Here is a 17,181-nt window from a genome sequence, read left to right on the forward strand (position 1 = left end):
AATTGTTTAAGCAGAGCCTTCTTAGGTCCTTTAGAGAATACAAAGGAGGTAGCTAGAATTTCCTTAATGCGTGCTGTAAGAATCTCAAAAGACCTTTAGATTATTAGACTTATTTCCTTCCCTGGGATGAATATTAATATAAATTGTTCACTAAACAAATATTTGTTAACTTTTTCAGTATTTATTCATCCAAGAAATATTTGAGTTTTACTTGAGACCCAATTAAGCAATGATTTAAAAAAAAGTTTCTCTTACGAAATGTATAGTCTGGTTACAGGTAGTTAAAGTTGGGGGTGGCATATGCCTTGGAGGAGCCAGGATTTTACATTGAGGGTGAAAGAGTAACGCTTTGGAATTGGAGTATGTGAGGGTATAGGGAATGTCAGCCTTACCAAGGAAAAGTGGTATCTCTTGGGGTGGGGTGCAGGTTTCAGCCACGTTTCAGAAGAGGAAAATGTGATATATGTTGGGTTTGGGAAGATGCAGCATGTGGCAGTAGGAGAAAGGAAAGGCCTGAAATCAGATGCTAAAGTTTGGGTGGTAACTAAAGGTGAACTAGAGAAAAGATTTAGCTATCACAAAGTTCCCAAAACAGTTGGTTCCCAAAACAGCAGGGGAGGTAAGGACTCAGATTTCTAGGAAGATGTTTTCTATGAATATGGATGACCAAATCAGGGTACATAATTCAGAGTCGTTAAAAAGGAAGAATAGCAAATTGCTAATAGAGATGAGCAAATAATTCTTACCTAAGACTTTTCTGCCTTATCCTACTGAAGATCTGATGCTCATGGCTAATACTAGTCAGATCTTTAGTTTGATAGTCATTGGAAGGCCTTTTCAACAGTTCAAAAAGGAATAGTTAGTAAATTTTCCAGTTGAACCAAGATTCAAAACATCCCCACTGTGGAATCATATTTCAAAAGGACCTTACCCAACTCATCTCTTCTTGCAAAAAAAGAAAAGAAATCTGAGCATTAAATGATAAAATGTTTTCCCCTCCTTTTAACATACCTTAGCAGATTTGTTTTTATCATTCTGATTTTGTGTTCTGAAATGTATACTTGAGACAAAGTGGAGTAACCTGGCTGGTGAAAGAAGGCTGACTTATTTCCTGTGAGGTATGATGAGTGAAGCTAGGACCCTGTGACCTTGAAGAAGTGAAGACTCAAAGGCATCTCATGGGACAGAGGTTAAATGTATCTGTTGTTGATCTTGTCCACATGGATAGAGTTACAGGAAGATAGGCATGAGGAAGAGTATCCTGAGAAGTTGAGCTGCCCAACTGTGGCATGTGCCTGTGAGCAGTAAGCACCCTGTCTTCTTACTGGAAGAGAGATGGGAGTTTGGGTTTTAATGACCTCAAACGTCCATCTTGACCAGAATCCTAGGGTTTGCCCAAATATTTATGTTTATAAGACGGAATTATGAGACAGATATAAAATAGTAGTTTAAGAAGTAAGCTGCTAATTTTTTAAATTCTATGAATAAAGAGGCTTTAAGTCTGTTTTCATGTAGAAAACACTGAAAAAAGAAGACAGCTTAAAAGCTTATAGAATTGCCTTATCTTGTGTTCTGGCCAGAGGATTCTGGGAATATCTGGTAGTCAGGCCTTTGCAGCATCTTGTAAGGCCTGACTACCAGATCTTCCCAGAATCTGCGGGTCTGCGGCATTTTTTGCTCACACACAAGTGTTGATGCAACTGTGGAGAATTGTCTTCCTCTATCTAACTTTGTTTACCCTTGGGAAAACTATCACCAAATAGAAGAGTATTTTTTTTTTTTACATTTTTTAAAATATTTATATTTTAGTTGTAGTTGGACACGATACCTTTATTTCACTTATTTATTTTTATGTGGTGCTGAGAATTGAACCCAGGGTCTCGCACGTGCGAGGCAAGCACTTTACCACTGAGTCACAACTCCAGTCCCCGAAGAGTATTATTTAAAAAAAAATATTATTTTTTTTTTTTTAAAAGCAGAAGTGCACAGCAACTCCTTTCCATTTTTATGTGGTTTATAACTTACTTATTAACTCCCCAACTGGTCCCTCAGCTGATCGTTTTACTAATAATATGGTTAAGAATAAATTTGCAATTTCTCAAGAACTGTATTAGTCAGCTTTCCATTACTATGAAAAAAATACCTGAAAGAACCAACTTCAAAGGAGGAGAAAGGCTTATTTTGGCTCACAGTTTCAGAGGTTTAAGACACTTGGTCCTGTGTCTTTGGGCCTATGGCAAAGCAGTACGTGGCAAAGCAATGACTGTTCACGTCATGGCAACCAGGAAGTGAAAGAAGAAGAGAGGACAGGGCTAGGATCCCAATAACCCTTCTATGGCACACACCCAGTAATTTACTTCCTCCCATCAAGTCCATTTCTTACAGGTTCCACCATCTCCCTATAGTGCTACAGGCTGGCAACTAAGCCTTTAATATATGGGTCTTGTGTTAAAACATTGAGAGATGCCTTCCAAACCATAGTAGTTTCCTGCAATCAAAAGTCCTCATTTTGTTTTGTTTTTTTAAAAAGAAGTTCTCATTTTGTGAGGATAAGGGAAATATAGTGAAAGAGGAAGCATAGTGTGTTCCTGTGGGTGGTGGTTTTAGGTCTTCTGGTCACTGCCAAGTCTATGTTTGATATTCATTCGTTAACTCTCATCTTGGGACCCCTCTGGGTGAATTTGAAAAGTCTTAAGTCACTTACTTAATATAATTCTGCTGAAGTGTTTATTCTTCATATATTTCTCATCTGATCTAGGAAACAAATGGATTTATGAGAAAATGGATAGAAGAAGAAAAGTTAATGAGTTGAATGGTTTGAGTAAGGGCTATTATGAAATAGGCATTGGAAACAAAGGAGAGGTAGTTAGAACTTGTTACTGATCATGATATCTCAGTTCTGTGTGTCTAAAATATGCATCAGTATGAAGTTATTGAAAGTAGTGTCAATTGAAACAGGAGTCAAACTGACTGGAATCTTACCTTCACCACTTACCAGCTGTGAGCTGCTTTCTGAGCGCTTCTGTTTTATAAAATGGAGTCATTGGAACAACTTCTTATGGTTGTTTTGGTACCATAATAATATTTAAGAAGCTTAGTATACAGCTGAGTACAGTCAGCATTTATTATTATCATTATTTACTTCCATTTTATCTTAAATATCAAAACAGTCCTGGGTACCCAGAGTTAAGACTAAAAGGTTGAGATAGATAAAAAGAACCATTCCTTATCCACTAGCTCCAGGCGAAGATCTCTCCTGGGTTTGTCTCTTTCTGTGACATGGGCTGGAGTGGGTTCCCCTATTTTTTGAAAATTATTGCACTGGGTCATAATCTTTCCATTTGTTCTTAAATCCTTTTCAACTGCCCTGAGTTCTGTTTATCTAGATTTAAATCTTTAAGTATTTTTCCAGGAATATTGATTGTTTGAGGGTTGGAAGAGACTGGGAATCTAACCCAGGAGCACTTTACCACTGAGCTACATCCCCAGCCCTTTTTGTTTTTTATTTTGAAACAGGGTCTCACTAAGTTATTAAGGTCTCACTAAGTTATTAAGTGGCTGAAGCTGGCTTCAAACTTGCCAACCTCCTGAGTCACTAAGATTTAAAGGTGTGTGATACCATACCCAATGATGGATAATTTTTTAACATTTTTATTAGTGCATTATAGTCATATATAATATTGGGGTTCATTTTGACATATTCATAAATGCATATAACATAGTTTGCTCCATTTCAGTTTCTGGTAATTCTTCTTTCCCTTCCCTTCTCCCTCCCTGGATTAATAATTGTGAATCAAAGGAACAGATTTTATTACTAGCAGTGCAGTTATGTGCTAGCATCATCGCATGTTTTATCAGTCAGTTTCTTTCCATTTCATTGTGTTCTGTTCCTAGATTCTTGTCACAATTTAATTGTTGATGTAAAGCATCATATTGTTGGCACCTTGTGGTAGATCTCTGATGTGTTCCTTTTAAAGCCAAAGAATAGTGGCTTAATGTTCTATTCAGTAGAAACTGAAACAGACTTTTATAGGCTCTTTGCCATTTTCCCCACTCACCTCGAGACATGTGAAAGAAATATTTTTTGTTTTGTTTTTGAATTTTCAACAAATATCTTTTCTAGGCTCCTAACAAGTTGCTTTTAAAAATAAAACCAATGTTTCCAATGGATTACTGACTTCAAAACTCGGAATTTATATATTTTTATTACTAAATTTGATATTTGGAATACTTTCCCCTTTTCAACATTGAATGTGCTGCATTTCTTGGGTTTCTTTCCTCCCTCTAGGATGCCCAGCTCTGCCACTCTCTAGGAGTATAAAATTGGCAAGTTGCTTCCTTTCTCTGAATTACTTGTAAGGTGGTGGGTAGACGAGATAAATTACCTATGGTTCCTGGGAATGGAATTGCTAAGGTATCAGGTAGTTATATGTTTAGTTTTAGAAAGAACTGTCTGAACTTTTCTTGACACAGGGGTATATACCATTGCATTTAACATGTTTAACTAAGTTAAACTAGTCTGGTCTTCTAGCAATGTGTCATGGATTAAAATTCTCAATGAAATGAGCTTTAACTTTTTGGCAGACAAAAGAGTTGAAATCTGAGCTCCTCTAATCTTCCTTTTCTCTCTGTACAGAGTGTCCATCTTTATTCTGACCTTGTAGTATCATTGTACAGATTAGAGATCATTCAGCATGCCTCACATAATCCTAGTATATCCATGTGACATGTGTGCAGTAAATATTAGCTGCTGCTATTGTTATTTCCTCTTGATTGAATCGCCCCTGCCTCTACCTTCTCTGGATAGCCCTTTCCTCAGGAAAAAAGGCCTTGACATTATGTATGAGTTGAAGAGAGATCTTGATGTGACCTTCAGCAAGCTACTTTGGTAGAATTAGGTCTTTTATGGGTTAACTTTTAAAGCCTCTTTAATAATCAAACCTATATCTCTTACTTTTTCAGTCTCTCCACCCTTGCATGCTATGGAAACTTTATCCCTGAGGGCTGAGTGTCCCAGAATTCAGTAATATCCTCAGGATGACCGTGTACCCAACTCAGGCTTTTTTATTTTTTTTATTTTTTTGAATTGGATACTTGTCCCTCACTGAGAGTTTCCTTCTTGCCTCATATTTTATTTAAAAAAAAAATTGTTTTAATTGTAGTAAAAAACACATGACATAAAATATACCATCTTAACCATTTTCTTGTATTTGATTTTAAACTCCTTTTATGTCTTCTTAGCTCCTCCTTTTCCTAAACCATTTTAAGTGCTGAATCATCAATGATCCCCCCCCCACCCCCTTACATAAGTAGTTAGTCCTGCCAGAACAACCAATTCCCTCTGAATTTGGGCTTGTTTATGAAGCTGATCTTTATTTATGATAAAGATCTATTTTTTCCTTTCATCTTTTTCTTCTGGGATTCTAAGTGTTATATTTGGGAGCATCAGGCTAGGGAAGAGCACTGGAAAATAAAAAACAGAAGGGGAAACACACAGCTGAATTTGCAGTCCCTGTCACTACCAGGGCGGACCAGGAAGTGTGAGCACAGACTGAGTAACCTGTCGATGGAGGGCACACACCATCTGGGCAAATATTTGTGTGCCTTTATCACATGCCAGTCCTCTGATTAGGAGAGCAAGCTTCTCACAAATGGTGCTGTTTCTAAGCCTTCATCTGAAGACAGTTGTAACTGTATTCCTGGAAAGCCTGCTGGTCCCTCTTGGGCTCTTCTTCAGTCATTTCTTTGTTCTAGTCCAAGGAAAGTGTGCTGTTCCTTGGAGCTAGCACCTACATTATTGCCTGATTATTGCCAACCTTAGCCTGGTTATGAAATGGCAAATAGTTATTGGAACACCAGACCTGAATGTATGAGATGAAACTTCTACTTCCAAGTGATGTTTCCTGAAAAATGGTCACTTTAAGAGACTGTACTTTTTTTTTTTTTTTAAATAGTGCTCAAAAACAGCTTTGAAACTTCCTTTGTAGGGCTGCCTTCAGCACCTGTGATGCATTCTTTCTAATAACATCTGTCATAGTAACGCTCCCTCCTGTATGAATAGTTTGGTTTTCGCAAATGGCCAAAAGTTATTTGGGGCTGAATCTGGTGACTAAGATAGATGATCATATAGAACAGCACCATTTTTAGTTACAATTAAAGGCAAAGTTTTGAATTAACCTGATTTTCTTCAAAAATCAGTGTAGCTGAATATCAATGTTGTTTGAATGATAAGTAAAAAGAAGATTTGGAGAAAAAAGCAACATTTCAATTTGACACTGTATTCTTTCACCCCAGTGATACCACCTCAATTCCTGACCAAGGTCTCAGAATGCATTTGAGTAGAAGGTTTTGTGTATTAATGAGATAAATGCTATTCTGGGTCGGAACAGTGTGATCGGGATTTTGTGCCTCCTAGTGGCTTCTAAAGGCATTGTGCAAAAAGCTATTGCTTTTATTTGGATATAAAACTTAAAAGGTCTTTCGGATTTATTTATACAATATAAAAATCCTTCCAGTTTTTACATACTAATTTATTTTATTTATGTATTTATTTATTTTTGTAGTACTAGGGATTGAACCCAGGGTCTTGCCTGTGCCGGGCACACATTTTACCTCTGAACTATATCCCCAGTCCTTCTTATTTTTCATTTTGTGGCAGGGTCTCAATAAGTTGCCAAGTCTGGTCTTGGACTTTCTATCCTCTTATCTCAGCCTCCTGAGCTGGAGTTACAGGCATGTATCACTGTGTCCATCGTGTTTACTAAGTTTTTTACATAATATTCTATTAGCGCCTCAGTACAACTTCACCTGGGCAAAAGCACTGTGTCCCACTTGCTCCTGTACCCCCAAGGCCTAGCACAGTAGGAAGTAACACATAGTAGAGAGTCAATAAATATTTGTTGAATAAATCCATACATTCAGATTTAATAGCACTCTTTGTATGAAACATGCAATAGAAGGGTAACATACTCATTTATCTTTCTTTTACAGTTGTCAAATTTAAAGGTTTTGAATCACTCCCCAATGTCTGATGCCTCTGTCAATTTTGACTACAAATCTCCATCCCCATTTGACTGCAGTACTGATCAAGAAGAGAAAATTGAAGATGTTGCCAGCCACCGTCTGCCCCAGAAGGACCCGTATGCTGCTGAAGACGAAGTTAATACCCTTTTTCCTAGAAAAATGATGTCCCATAATGGGATGGAGGACAGTGGAGGTGGAGGTACAGGAGTAAAAAAGAAACGGAAAAAAAGGGAGCCAGGAGAGCATGAGGGTGCAGCAAAGGGAAGCAAGGACAAGGAGCCCAAGCCAAAGAGGAAGCGAGAACCTAAAGAGCCAAAGGAACCCAGGAAGGCCAAGGAACCTAAGAAGGCCAAGGAGCCCAAGGAACCTAAGCAGAAGGATGGTGCAAAGAAGACGCGGAAACCCCGGGAGGCCTCAGGCACCAAGGAGGCCAAAGAGAAGCGGAGCTGTGCTGACTCTGCAGCCAGGACTAAGTCCAAGAAGGCCAGGTGCGTGCCTGTCTCCTTGCCCTAGCTCTTCTGTCTTTGGAACATTTGCCTTTGGCAGTAGCCCAAGCCCCCAGGCATACCTTCATTGTACTCCTGAGGTTGTAAGCTTCATACCTCACTGGAAAAAAATGGGGGTTGGGGATAATCACTTGACACTAGTGCAAAGGGCTGTCCCTGGAGATTGCCGTTTCCCAGTTGTATTCCTGGAGTTACTGTGCTTCAAAAATGACATTTCTATTTTTAGGATACTCCAAGAATTCTCCACCTTTTTTCAACACCATCTATCCTTTTTGGTCTTTGTACTTAGTATGTAGCATATTTATTTGGTCCTACCTTATGTGTAGATGTGCCACGTACATGCTGTTTTGATGTGCTTTGTTATTAGCTTTTAGCCAAAAACGTACATCTTCTCTCACCTGGTAAAAAGATTTTTTTGCTATTACTTTTGGATTAAGAAGAATTAAAATGTTAACATGCACAAGGTGTAAGAAAAGGGACCTCCCAGGTGTGGTATAGGGAGGACAGGGATTTTTGGAACAGCAACAGGGTAAAGGTGGAGGGTGCACAGTCATGGGAATTAGGGTGCAATAGCCTGGCAGAACTGGAGGTATATGCAGTGTTCCCAGTGAAAGAGAACTGACATGCCTCCCCAGGATCCGTTCTTGAGTGCAGAACCATTCCTGATCTACTTCTCTAGTTCAGCATCTGGCATAGTGCCTGACCCTTCCACAGCTGCTCAGGAAATGTTGAGTAAATGAGGCCAGAGGAAAACATAGTGACTTATAGAGAGCTCAGAGGCCTGGATATAGAGTCACTGCCAAGTGAGTGATATGAGAGAGCCTGTCAGAATAGCAGATGCACTCCTTATACATGGAACTCAGTATTTGTCATCTTTGTACAAAATTATGTATCTTTCTAAATCCTTTGGGCATAAACATTACCTTTATGTTTAAACTCTTTGAGGAAATGTTAAAAATAATTGGATCTCAAGGAATTTCAGTTTCTGAAATCCAAATACAGAGGGAGGGTATCTCTCTTATGTCTGACCAAAAGTCTCCATAAATGTGAGATTGATGTGATATGCTAAGAGAAAATAACATAATGAGACCATCATACTGGTGTTGGCTCAGGCATGAAACATTGTAAGTGCTGTGTGCTGCCACTTGGAGTTTACTGGATGATTCAATTCCTTTTTTAGAAGGATAGTTGGGACCATATAGATAATTCCTAATCCAAGTAAAATTTTTGCCTTATGATGTTCACTCCCTTTTTCCTCACAGGGGATTTCATCTTTTATCTATCAAAGTGCCTGCTGTGGTGGGGGTGGATTGGGAGGGGTGGTTCTAAGAATGTAGTTTGTAGAAAATGGCCATCAAATATTTCATACTGTAGAATGCCAAGAGAAGTAGGCAAAATTAGGATTCTGACAAAAAATTGTATAGACCTTGTGTGTTCTAAGGAGCATACTTTGATCTCCAGTGTGTGGATGGAATGACAGTGACTTTTTGACTTCTGTCAATAATTTTCACCTCCAGGTTGCTTTGAAGAAGCTGAAGTGGTTCTTTAGAGTACTAACGTGTTTGAAGAAGGAGAATCAAACTTGAACTTGTAGAATTGCTTATTTTGATTTTTCAGAGAACAGTAAGGAGTCAGGACACTGTTTGAGAATTACAGCAGTCAAAGGCGGTTTCATAGTCCCTAGTAAGGATCTAGCTTTGGTGAGGAAGGCAGTAAAAAGTCATAGATATCTGAGCTTACCTAACTACTGACCTTTGATGCTCATGGTTTTATCTTCTTAAAGGAATTTACCTTTATATTGTGTGGGATGTGAAACAAGGTGATAGTTTATAGACATTGTCATAAATTCCATTTTGAAGGAATGAGTTGTTTCACAAAACTAAATCAGGTGACAAATGAATAAACAAAATCAGGATTCTGATTAATGAAAAACTTAGACTTTGATAGGTGTAATAATACATATACACAGATATGTATATGCATATAGCATTAATTAAAGGAACATTATTTTAATCTAAGTAGACTGAATTAAAGAATTAGTTGGAGAAGCACTCAGTGTTTTTGAGGGCTGTTAACTTAGAAGACAGTAGAACTTCTTGAGGTTTAGAAATTCAGGAGACCTCCTTTGGGAGGAAGCTTGACACACAGGGATGGATGGTCATTTCTTAGAAGTATGGACAAGTTATGCAAGCTTTTCTCTTTATTTTGGGACTGATATATAATTAGGGTATGATAATGATCTGTAACATAATAGAATTCTGTGTAACACAGATATGGTTCTGGACTGGTTAGCCTTTGATTTCCTTTATAAAATTGTTTTGGTTCCTTTAACTAATAATCTCACTGGTCAGCAGAACCAGTTTTGCTTATGAAAGGACATTAATTCATAAAAAATTTTGTTAATAATTAGGTCTTAAGGGTTTTTTGTTCTCCTTGATTAACTCTTACAGATTGGCTCAAGTGCATGTTTTGAGTTTAGCGGTTATCCACATAATACTTGATGGCTATAAATGAGTCACTGAGTGCTTGAATTACTATAGGAGCTCAACCACTTGCAGATTTCAGACTTCAACCTTTCCTATTTACGTCCAGCTGCCATTTGGCCAGTCTTTCTGAAGTACTGCTATTATCTTATTTATGTTTACAGTTGGTAATGGTGGTGGTAAATCATATGCCTTTTCCTCGTCTCTTGCTTCTGAATCATTTGAAAAATAGTCAACAGAGATGAGACCAATTTATCAGCTTTATTATTGATACACTGAGTTCATTGCCTTGTGGCCAGAATCAGGCTTCTTGTTTCTCTCTGAGCTGATTTTGCCTACCACACCTGCAAGGGCCACTGAGCCAGGTATATTTCTTTCTTTTGCCCAGACTTGCCAATTGTGTATGTCCCTAATTAATCAAGTGACGTGAATTTGAAGAAGGGCAGAAAATATGTTTCTAATATTGTTCTATGGAAGTAAGTATGCTTTTCCTCATGAAAACATGGGGATAGGAAAATGAGATTCACTCTAACAATGTATACCTGCTTAGAAGCTTTTGGTGATTTTAGTTGCTTCCAGGACAAAAATCCAAACTCCCTTTTCTGATATTCAAATCCTGTTGTATTGTAGCCAGGGAAATGGATACCTACATAGAGAAGTGACTTGAGGTCATTGCGGGGTGTGTTACAAACTCTGGCCAACGGATTCCCAGACTTACACATTTATTTCTGCAGTAGGCCACATCTTAATCCTTATGTAGTTATGATCTGTCTCCTGAACAAAAGTTATGTACCTGAGGTTAGGACCTCCATGTCTTGTGTCTTTTATTCCTGGGGATTGATCACCAGAGATGTTTATCAGATTCACATATAGTATTTTTTATATTTGGAATCAGTGGATAGAACTACTCTCCCTGAAAATAAGATATATGAAATACCTTAGAATAATTTCCCTTGTTAAATAATTTTAGGTGGTATCTCTATTTTATAATTAAAGAAATGGAAATTTTGAAAGTCAAGTAACTTGTCAAAGGAAACATTGTCAGATTTGACCAGGATCACTCCAGGAAACCCTCTTTCCCCCCCACAGCTTTGTAGCTTTTTATACCTTGCAAAAGAAGGTAAGGGATGGAAACAGTAGATAGGTATCAAAGAAATTGGTTTTTATTGGTAGGGAAATGGCCCACTTTTATAAAATTTTAGTTTGCAAGCTCCCTGGTATCCTTTCAAGAGCTAAAATGGCTCTAGCTTTTCCTTTTACTCTTTTGTTTGCTTTGATGTCTCTCTTAAATGGTGATAGTCAGAATCTAGCTAATTTTCTTTTCAAGGATTATCTGAATAGTGATAAATATTTGGGGCTTGGGGAAGAAAAGCCCAAATGTCTAAGTAAGAGAAACCTTTATTTATTTATTTATTTGACTTTTTAATTTTTTAAATTTGTTTTAGTTAGTTACACATGAAAGTAGAGTATATTTATGCACTTTGATATATCATACATAGATGGGGTATAATAAGAAACTTTTTTTAACTTAAACTATCCTCTGATCCTTTCCCTCCAGATTATTTTTTTTGCCATTTATTCAGTTTTTTTTATTAGTTGTTCAAAACATTACATAGCTCTTGACATATTTCATACATTTGATTCAAGTGGGTTATGAACTCCCATTTTTTCCCCCCGAATACAGATTGCACAATCACATCGGTTACACATCCACGTTTTTACATACTGCCATACTAGTATCTGTTGTATTCTGCTGCCTTTCCTATCGTCTACTATCCCCCCTCCCCTCCCCTCCCATCTTCTCTCTCTACCCCATCTACTGTAATTCATTTCTCTCCCTTGTTTTTTTCCTTTCCCCTCACTTCCTCTTATATGTAAATTTTGTATAACGATAAGGGTCTCCTTCCATTTCCATATAGTTTCCCTTCTCTCTCCCTTTCCCTCCCACCTCTCATCCCTGTTTAATGTTAATTTTCTTCTCATGCTCTTCCTCCCTGCTGTGTTCTTAGTTTCTCTCCTTATATCAAAGAAGACATTTGGCATTTGTTTTTTAGGGATTGGCTAGCTTCACTTAGCATAATCTGCTCTAGTGCCATCCATTTCCCTGCAAATGCCATGATTTTGTCATTTTTTAGTGCTGAGTAATACTCCATTGTGTATAAATGCACATTTATTTTATCCATTCATCTATTGAAGAGCATCTAGGTTGGTTCCACAGACTAGCTATTGTGAATTGTGCTGCTATGAACATCGATGTAGCAGTATCCTATAAGTATGCTCTTTTAAGGTCTTTAGGGAATAGTCCAAGAAGGGGGATAGCTAGATCAAATGGTGGTTCCATTCCCAGCTTTCCAAGGAATCTCCATACTGCTTTCCAAATTGGCCTTACCAATTTGCAGTCCCACCAGCAGTATACAAGTGTACCCTTTTCCCCACATCCTCGCCAGCACTTGTTGTTGTTTGACTTCATAATGGCTGCCAATCTTACTGGAGTGAGATGGTATCTTAGGGTGGTTTTGATTTGCATTTCTCTGACTGCTACAGATGGTGAGCATTTTTTCATGTACTTGTTAATTGTTTGTATATCCTCCTCTGAGAAGTGTCTGTTCAGGTCCTTGGCCCATTTATTGATTGGGTTATTTGTTTTCTTATTGTTTAATTTTTTGAGTTCTTTGTATACTCTGGATATTAGGGCTCTATCTGAATTGTGAGGAGTAAAAATTTGTTCCCAGGATGTAGGCTCCCTATTTACCTCTCTTATTGTTTCTCTTGCTGAGAAAAACTTTTTAGTTTGAGTGAGTCCCATTTGTTGATTCTTGTTTTTAACTCTTGTGCTATGGGTGTCCTATTAAGGAATTTGGAGCCCGACCCCACAGTATGTAGAGCGGAGCCAACTTTTTCTTCTATCAGACGCAGAGTCTCTGTTTTGATATCAAGCTCCTTGATCCATTTTGAGTTAACTTTTGTGCATGGCGAGAGAAAGGGATTCAGATTCATTTTGTTGCATATGGATTTCCAGGTTTCCCAGCACCATTTGTTGAAGATGCTATCCTTCCTCCATTGCATGCATTTAGCCCCTTTGTCAAAAATAAGATAGTTGTAATTTTGTGGATTGGTCTCTGTGTCCTCTATTCTGTACCACTGGTCCACCTGCCTGTTTTGGTACCAGTACCATGCTGTTTTTGTTACTATTGCTCTGTAGTATAGTTTGAAGTCTGGTATCACTATACCACCTGATTCACTCTTCCTGCTTAGAATTGCTTTTGCCATTCTGGGTCTTTTATTTTTCCATATGAATTTCATGATTGCTTTATCTATTTCTATAAGAAATGCTGTTGGGATTTTGATTGGTATTGCATTAAACCTATAGAGAACTTTTGGTAAAATCGCCTTTTGATGATGTTAGTTCTGCCTATCCATGAACAGGGTATATTTTTTCATCTTCTAAGATCTTCTATTTCTCTCTTTAGGGTTCTGTAGTTTTCATTGTATAAATCTTTCACCTCTTTTGTTAGGTTGATTCCCAAGTATTTTATTTTTTTTGAGGATATTGTGAATGGGGTGGTTGTCCTCATTTCTATTTCAGAAGATCTGTCACTGATATACAGGAATGCCTTTGATTTATGCGTCTTGATTTTATATCCTGCCACTTTGCTGAATTCATTTATTAGCTCTAGTAGTTTCTTTGTAGACCCTTTTGGGTCTGCTAGGTATAGAATCATGTCATCTGCAAATAGTGATAATTTAAGTTCTTCTTTTCCTATTTTTATGCCTTTAATTTCTTTCGTCTGTCTAATTGCTCTGGCCAGTGTTTCGAGAACTATGCTGAACACCAGAGAGGGCATCCCTGTCTTGTTCCAGATTTTAGAGGGAATGCCTTCAATTTTTCTCTGTTCAGAATGATGCTAGCCTGAGGATTAGCATAGATAGCTTTTACAATATTGAGGTATGTTCCTGCTATCCCTAGTTTTTCTAGAGTTTTGAACATAAAGGGATGCTGTACTTTGTTGAATGCTTTTTCTGCGTCTATCGAGATGATCATATGGTTCTTATCTTTAAGTCTATTGATGTGGTGAATAACATTTATTGATTTCTGTATATTGAACCAGCCTTGCATCCCAGGGCTGAATCCTACTTGATCATGGTGCACGATCTTTTTGATATGTTTCTGTATCTGATTTGCCAGAATTTTATTGAGGATTTTTGCATCTATGTTCATTAGAGATATTGGTCTGTAGTTTTCTTTCTTTGAAGTTTCTTTGTCTGGTTTAGGAATCAGGGTGATGTTGGCCTCATAGAATGAATTTGGAAGAGCTCCTTCTTTTTCTATTTCCTGAAATAGCTTGAAAAGTATTGGTATTAGTTCTTCTTTAAAGGTTTTGTAAAACTATGCTGTATACCCATCCGGTCCTGGGCTTTTCTTAGTTGGTAGTCTTTTGATGGCTTCTTCTATTTCCTCAATTGATATTGGTCTGTTTAGGTTGTGTATATCCTCCTGACTCAATCTGGGCAGATCATATGACTTAAGAAATTTATCAGTGCCTTCACTATCTTCTATTTTATTGGAGTATAAGGATTCAAAATAATTTCTAATTATCTTCTGTATTTCTGAAGTGTCTGTTGTGATATTGCCTTTTTCATCCCGTATGCTAGTAATTTGCGTTCTCTCTCTTCTTTTCTTTGATAGCATGGCTAAGGGTCTGTCGATTTTATTTAGTTTTTCAAAGAACCAACTTTTAGTTTTGTCAATTTTTTCAATTGTTTCTTTTGTTTCGATTTCATTGATTTCAGCTCTGATTTTAAATATTTCTTGCCTTCTACTGCTTTTGCTGTTGTTTTGCTCTTCTTTTTCTAGGGTTTTGAGATGAAGTGTAAGATCATTTATTTGTTGGTTTTTTCTTTTTTTAAGGAATGAACTCTAAGCAATGAATTTTCCTCTTAGAACTGCTTTGATTGTGTCCCACAGATTCTGATTTGTTGTGTCTGTGTTTTCAGTTATCTCTAAGAATTTTTTAATTTCCTCCTTTATGTCTTCTGTGACCCATTGATCATTCAGTAACATATTGTTCATTTTCCATGTGATGTAGGATTTTTCCTTCCTTCTTTTATCATTGATTTCCAGTTTCATTCCATTATCAGATAAGATGCATGGTATTATCTCCACACCTTTATATTTACTAAGGGTTGCCCTATGGCATAATATATGGTCTATCTTTGAGAAGGATCCATGTGCTGCTGAGAAAAACGTATATCCACTTGATGATGGTTGATTTATTCTATATATGTCGGTTAAGTCTAGGTCATTGATTGTGTTATTGAGTTCTATAGTTTCTTTATTCAACTTTTTGTTTGGAGGATCTGTCCAATGGTGAGAGCGGTGTGTTGAATTCACCCATAATTATTGTGTTGTGGTCTATTTGATTCTTGAACTTGAGGAGAGTTTGTTTTATGAACATTGTAGCACCATTATTTGGTGCATACATATTGATAATTGTTATGTCTTGTTGGTGAATGGTTCCTTTAAACAGTATATAGTGTCCTTCTTTATCCCTTTTCAATAACTTAGGTTTGAAGTTGATTTTATTCGATATGAGTATGGCCACTCCTGCTTGCTTCCGAGGACTATGTGAGTGGTATGATTTTTCCCAACCTTTCATCTTCAGCCTGTGTATGTCTTTTCCTATCATATGAGTCTCCTGAAGGCAGCATATTGTTGGATCTGTTTTTTTAATCCAAGTTATTAGCCTATGTCGCATGATTGGTGAGTTTAAGCCATTAACGTTTAGGATTACTATTGAAATATGGTTTGTACTTCCAGTCATGTTTATTTATTTATTTTAATTTGGCTTGTTTTTCCTCTTTGATTATTTTCCCCCCTTTACTGAGTTACCTCCCACTGTTGTTTTTGTGTGCTGTTTTTCATTTCCTCTTCTTATAGGGTTTTGCTCAAAATGCTTTGCAGTGCTGGTTTTCTGGCTGCGAATTCTTTTAACTTTTGTTTATCATGAAATATTTTAATTTCATTTTCAAACCTGAATCTTAATTTTGCTGGATACAATATTCTTGGTTGGAATCCATTATTTTTCAGCGTTTGAAATACGTTGTTCCAGGATCTTCTCGCTTTCAATGTCTGTGATGAAAAATCAGCCATTAACCTAATTGGTTTACCCCTGAATGTAATCTTCCTCCTTTCTCTTGTAGCTTTTAATATTCTCTCCTTGTTCTGTATGGTGGATATCTTCATAATAATGTGTCTTGGAGTTGGTCTATTACGGTTTTGTATGTTTGGGGTCCTGTAGGCTTCCAGGATTTGGCAATCCATTCTATCTTTCATGTCTGGAAAGTTTTCTAAAATTATTTCATTCACAGATTGCTCATTCCTTTGGTTTGGACCTCTATACCTTCCTCTATCCCAGTGACTCTTAAGTTTGTTTTTTTTTATGACATCCCATATCTCTTGGATGTTTTGGTCGAGGTTTCTTACCAGCCTTTTTGCATTGACTATACTCTTTTCGAGTTGATAAACTTTGTGTTCATTATCTGATGTTCTGACTTCTATTTGATCTAGTCTACTTGTAATATTCTCATTTGAGTTTTTGATTTGGTTTATGGTTTCCTGCATTTCTAGGATTACTGTTTGATTTTTTTTTTAAATTTCTATCTCCTGGTAGATTTCATTTTTTGCTTCTTGAATCTGCTTATGTAATTCATTTTCAAAGTATCCTTTCATTGTTTGAATTTGCTATCTAATGACTTTTTTAAGATTCCATTCCGAGTCAGGTATGCTTTGAGTTCTTTCTCTGTCTATTTTTCTGATGCCTCTAGGTTCTCCTGTAAATTTAAGTTGTCCTGCATTGTTTGAAATCCCTTTTTTCCCTTGTTTTTTCATGGTGTTCACGTTACTTTCCAATTCTGTTTAACTGCTGTGTTTCTGTTTTCTCCTATAAATTTGTTTTGGTTTTGTATATCTCTGTGGTCTCTCCTTTGTGGTGGAAGACTATGTCTAGAGATGTTGGGCTTTATTGTAATTTAAAGCTGATTCATTCGATTCATAAAAGGCTTACGGATTCTGTAGGCATATAGTGATCTGTTGTTTGGTCTTAGGACTTTATGTTTAGGTAGGGTGCTATGATGGTATGAAGGTTAGTATGTCTTGGCTACTTTGGAAG

At 37.1% G+C, this 17,181-nt stretch overlaps 1 protein-coding gene across 9 annotated transcripts in view; it reads left to right on the forward strand.

Moving 5' to 3' along the window:
- Positions 1 to 17,181, forward strand: part of CHD6 (chromodomain helicase DNA binding protein 6) — a 211,092-nt gene that overhangs the window by 62,696 nt on the left and 131,215 nt on the right. For all 9 annotated transcript variants that reach the window (XM_081289966.1, XM_081289958.1, XM_081289959.1 and 6 more), the window contains one exon: positions 6,991 to 7,511. In XM_081289966.1, the coding sequence (XP_081146092.1) occupies positions 6,991 to 7,511 (521 nt within the window). The remainder of the gene's footprint in view (positions 1 to 6,990; positions 7,512 to 17,181) is intronic.

The sequence above is a fragment of the Spermophilus citellus genome, assembly GCF_964194105.1.
Source record: "Spermophilus citellus genome assembly, chromosome: 4".
Lineage (NCBI taxonomy): Eukaryota > Metazoa > Chordata > Mammalia > Rodentia > Sciuridae > Spermophilus > Spermophilus citellus.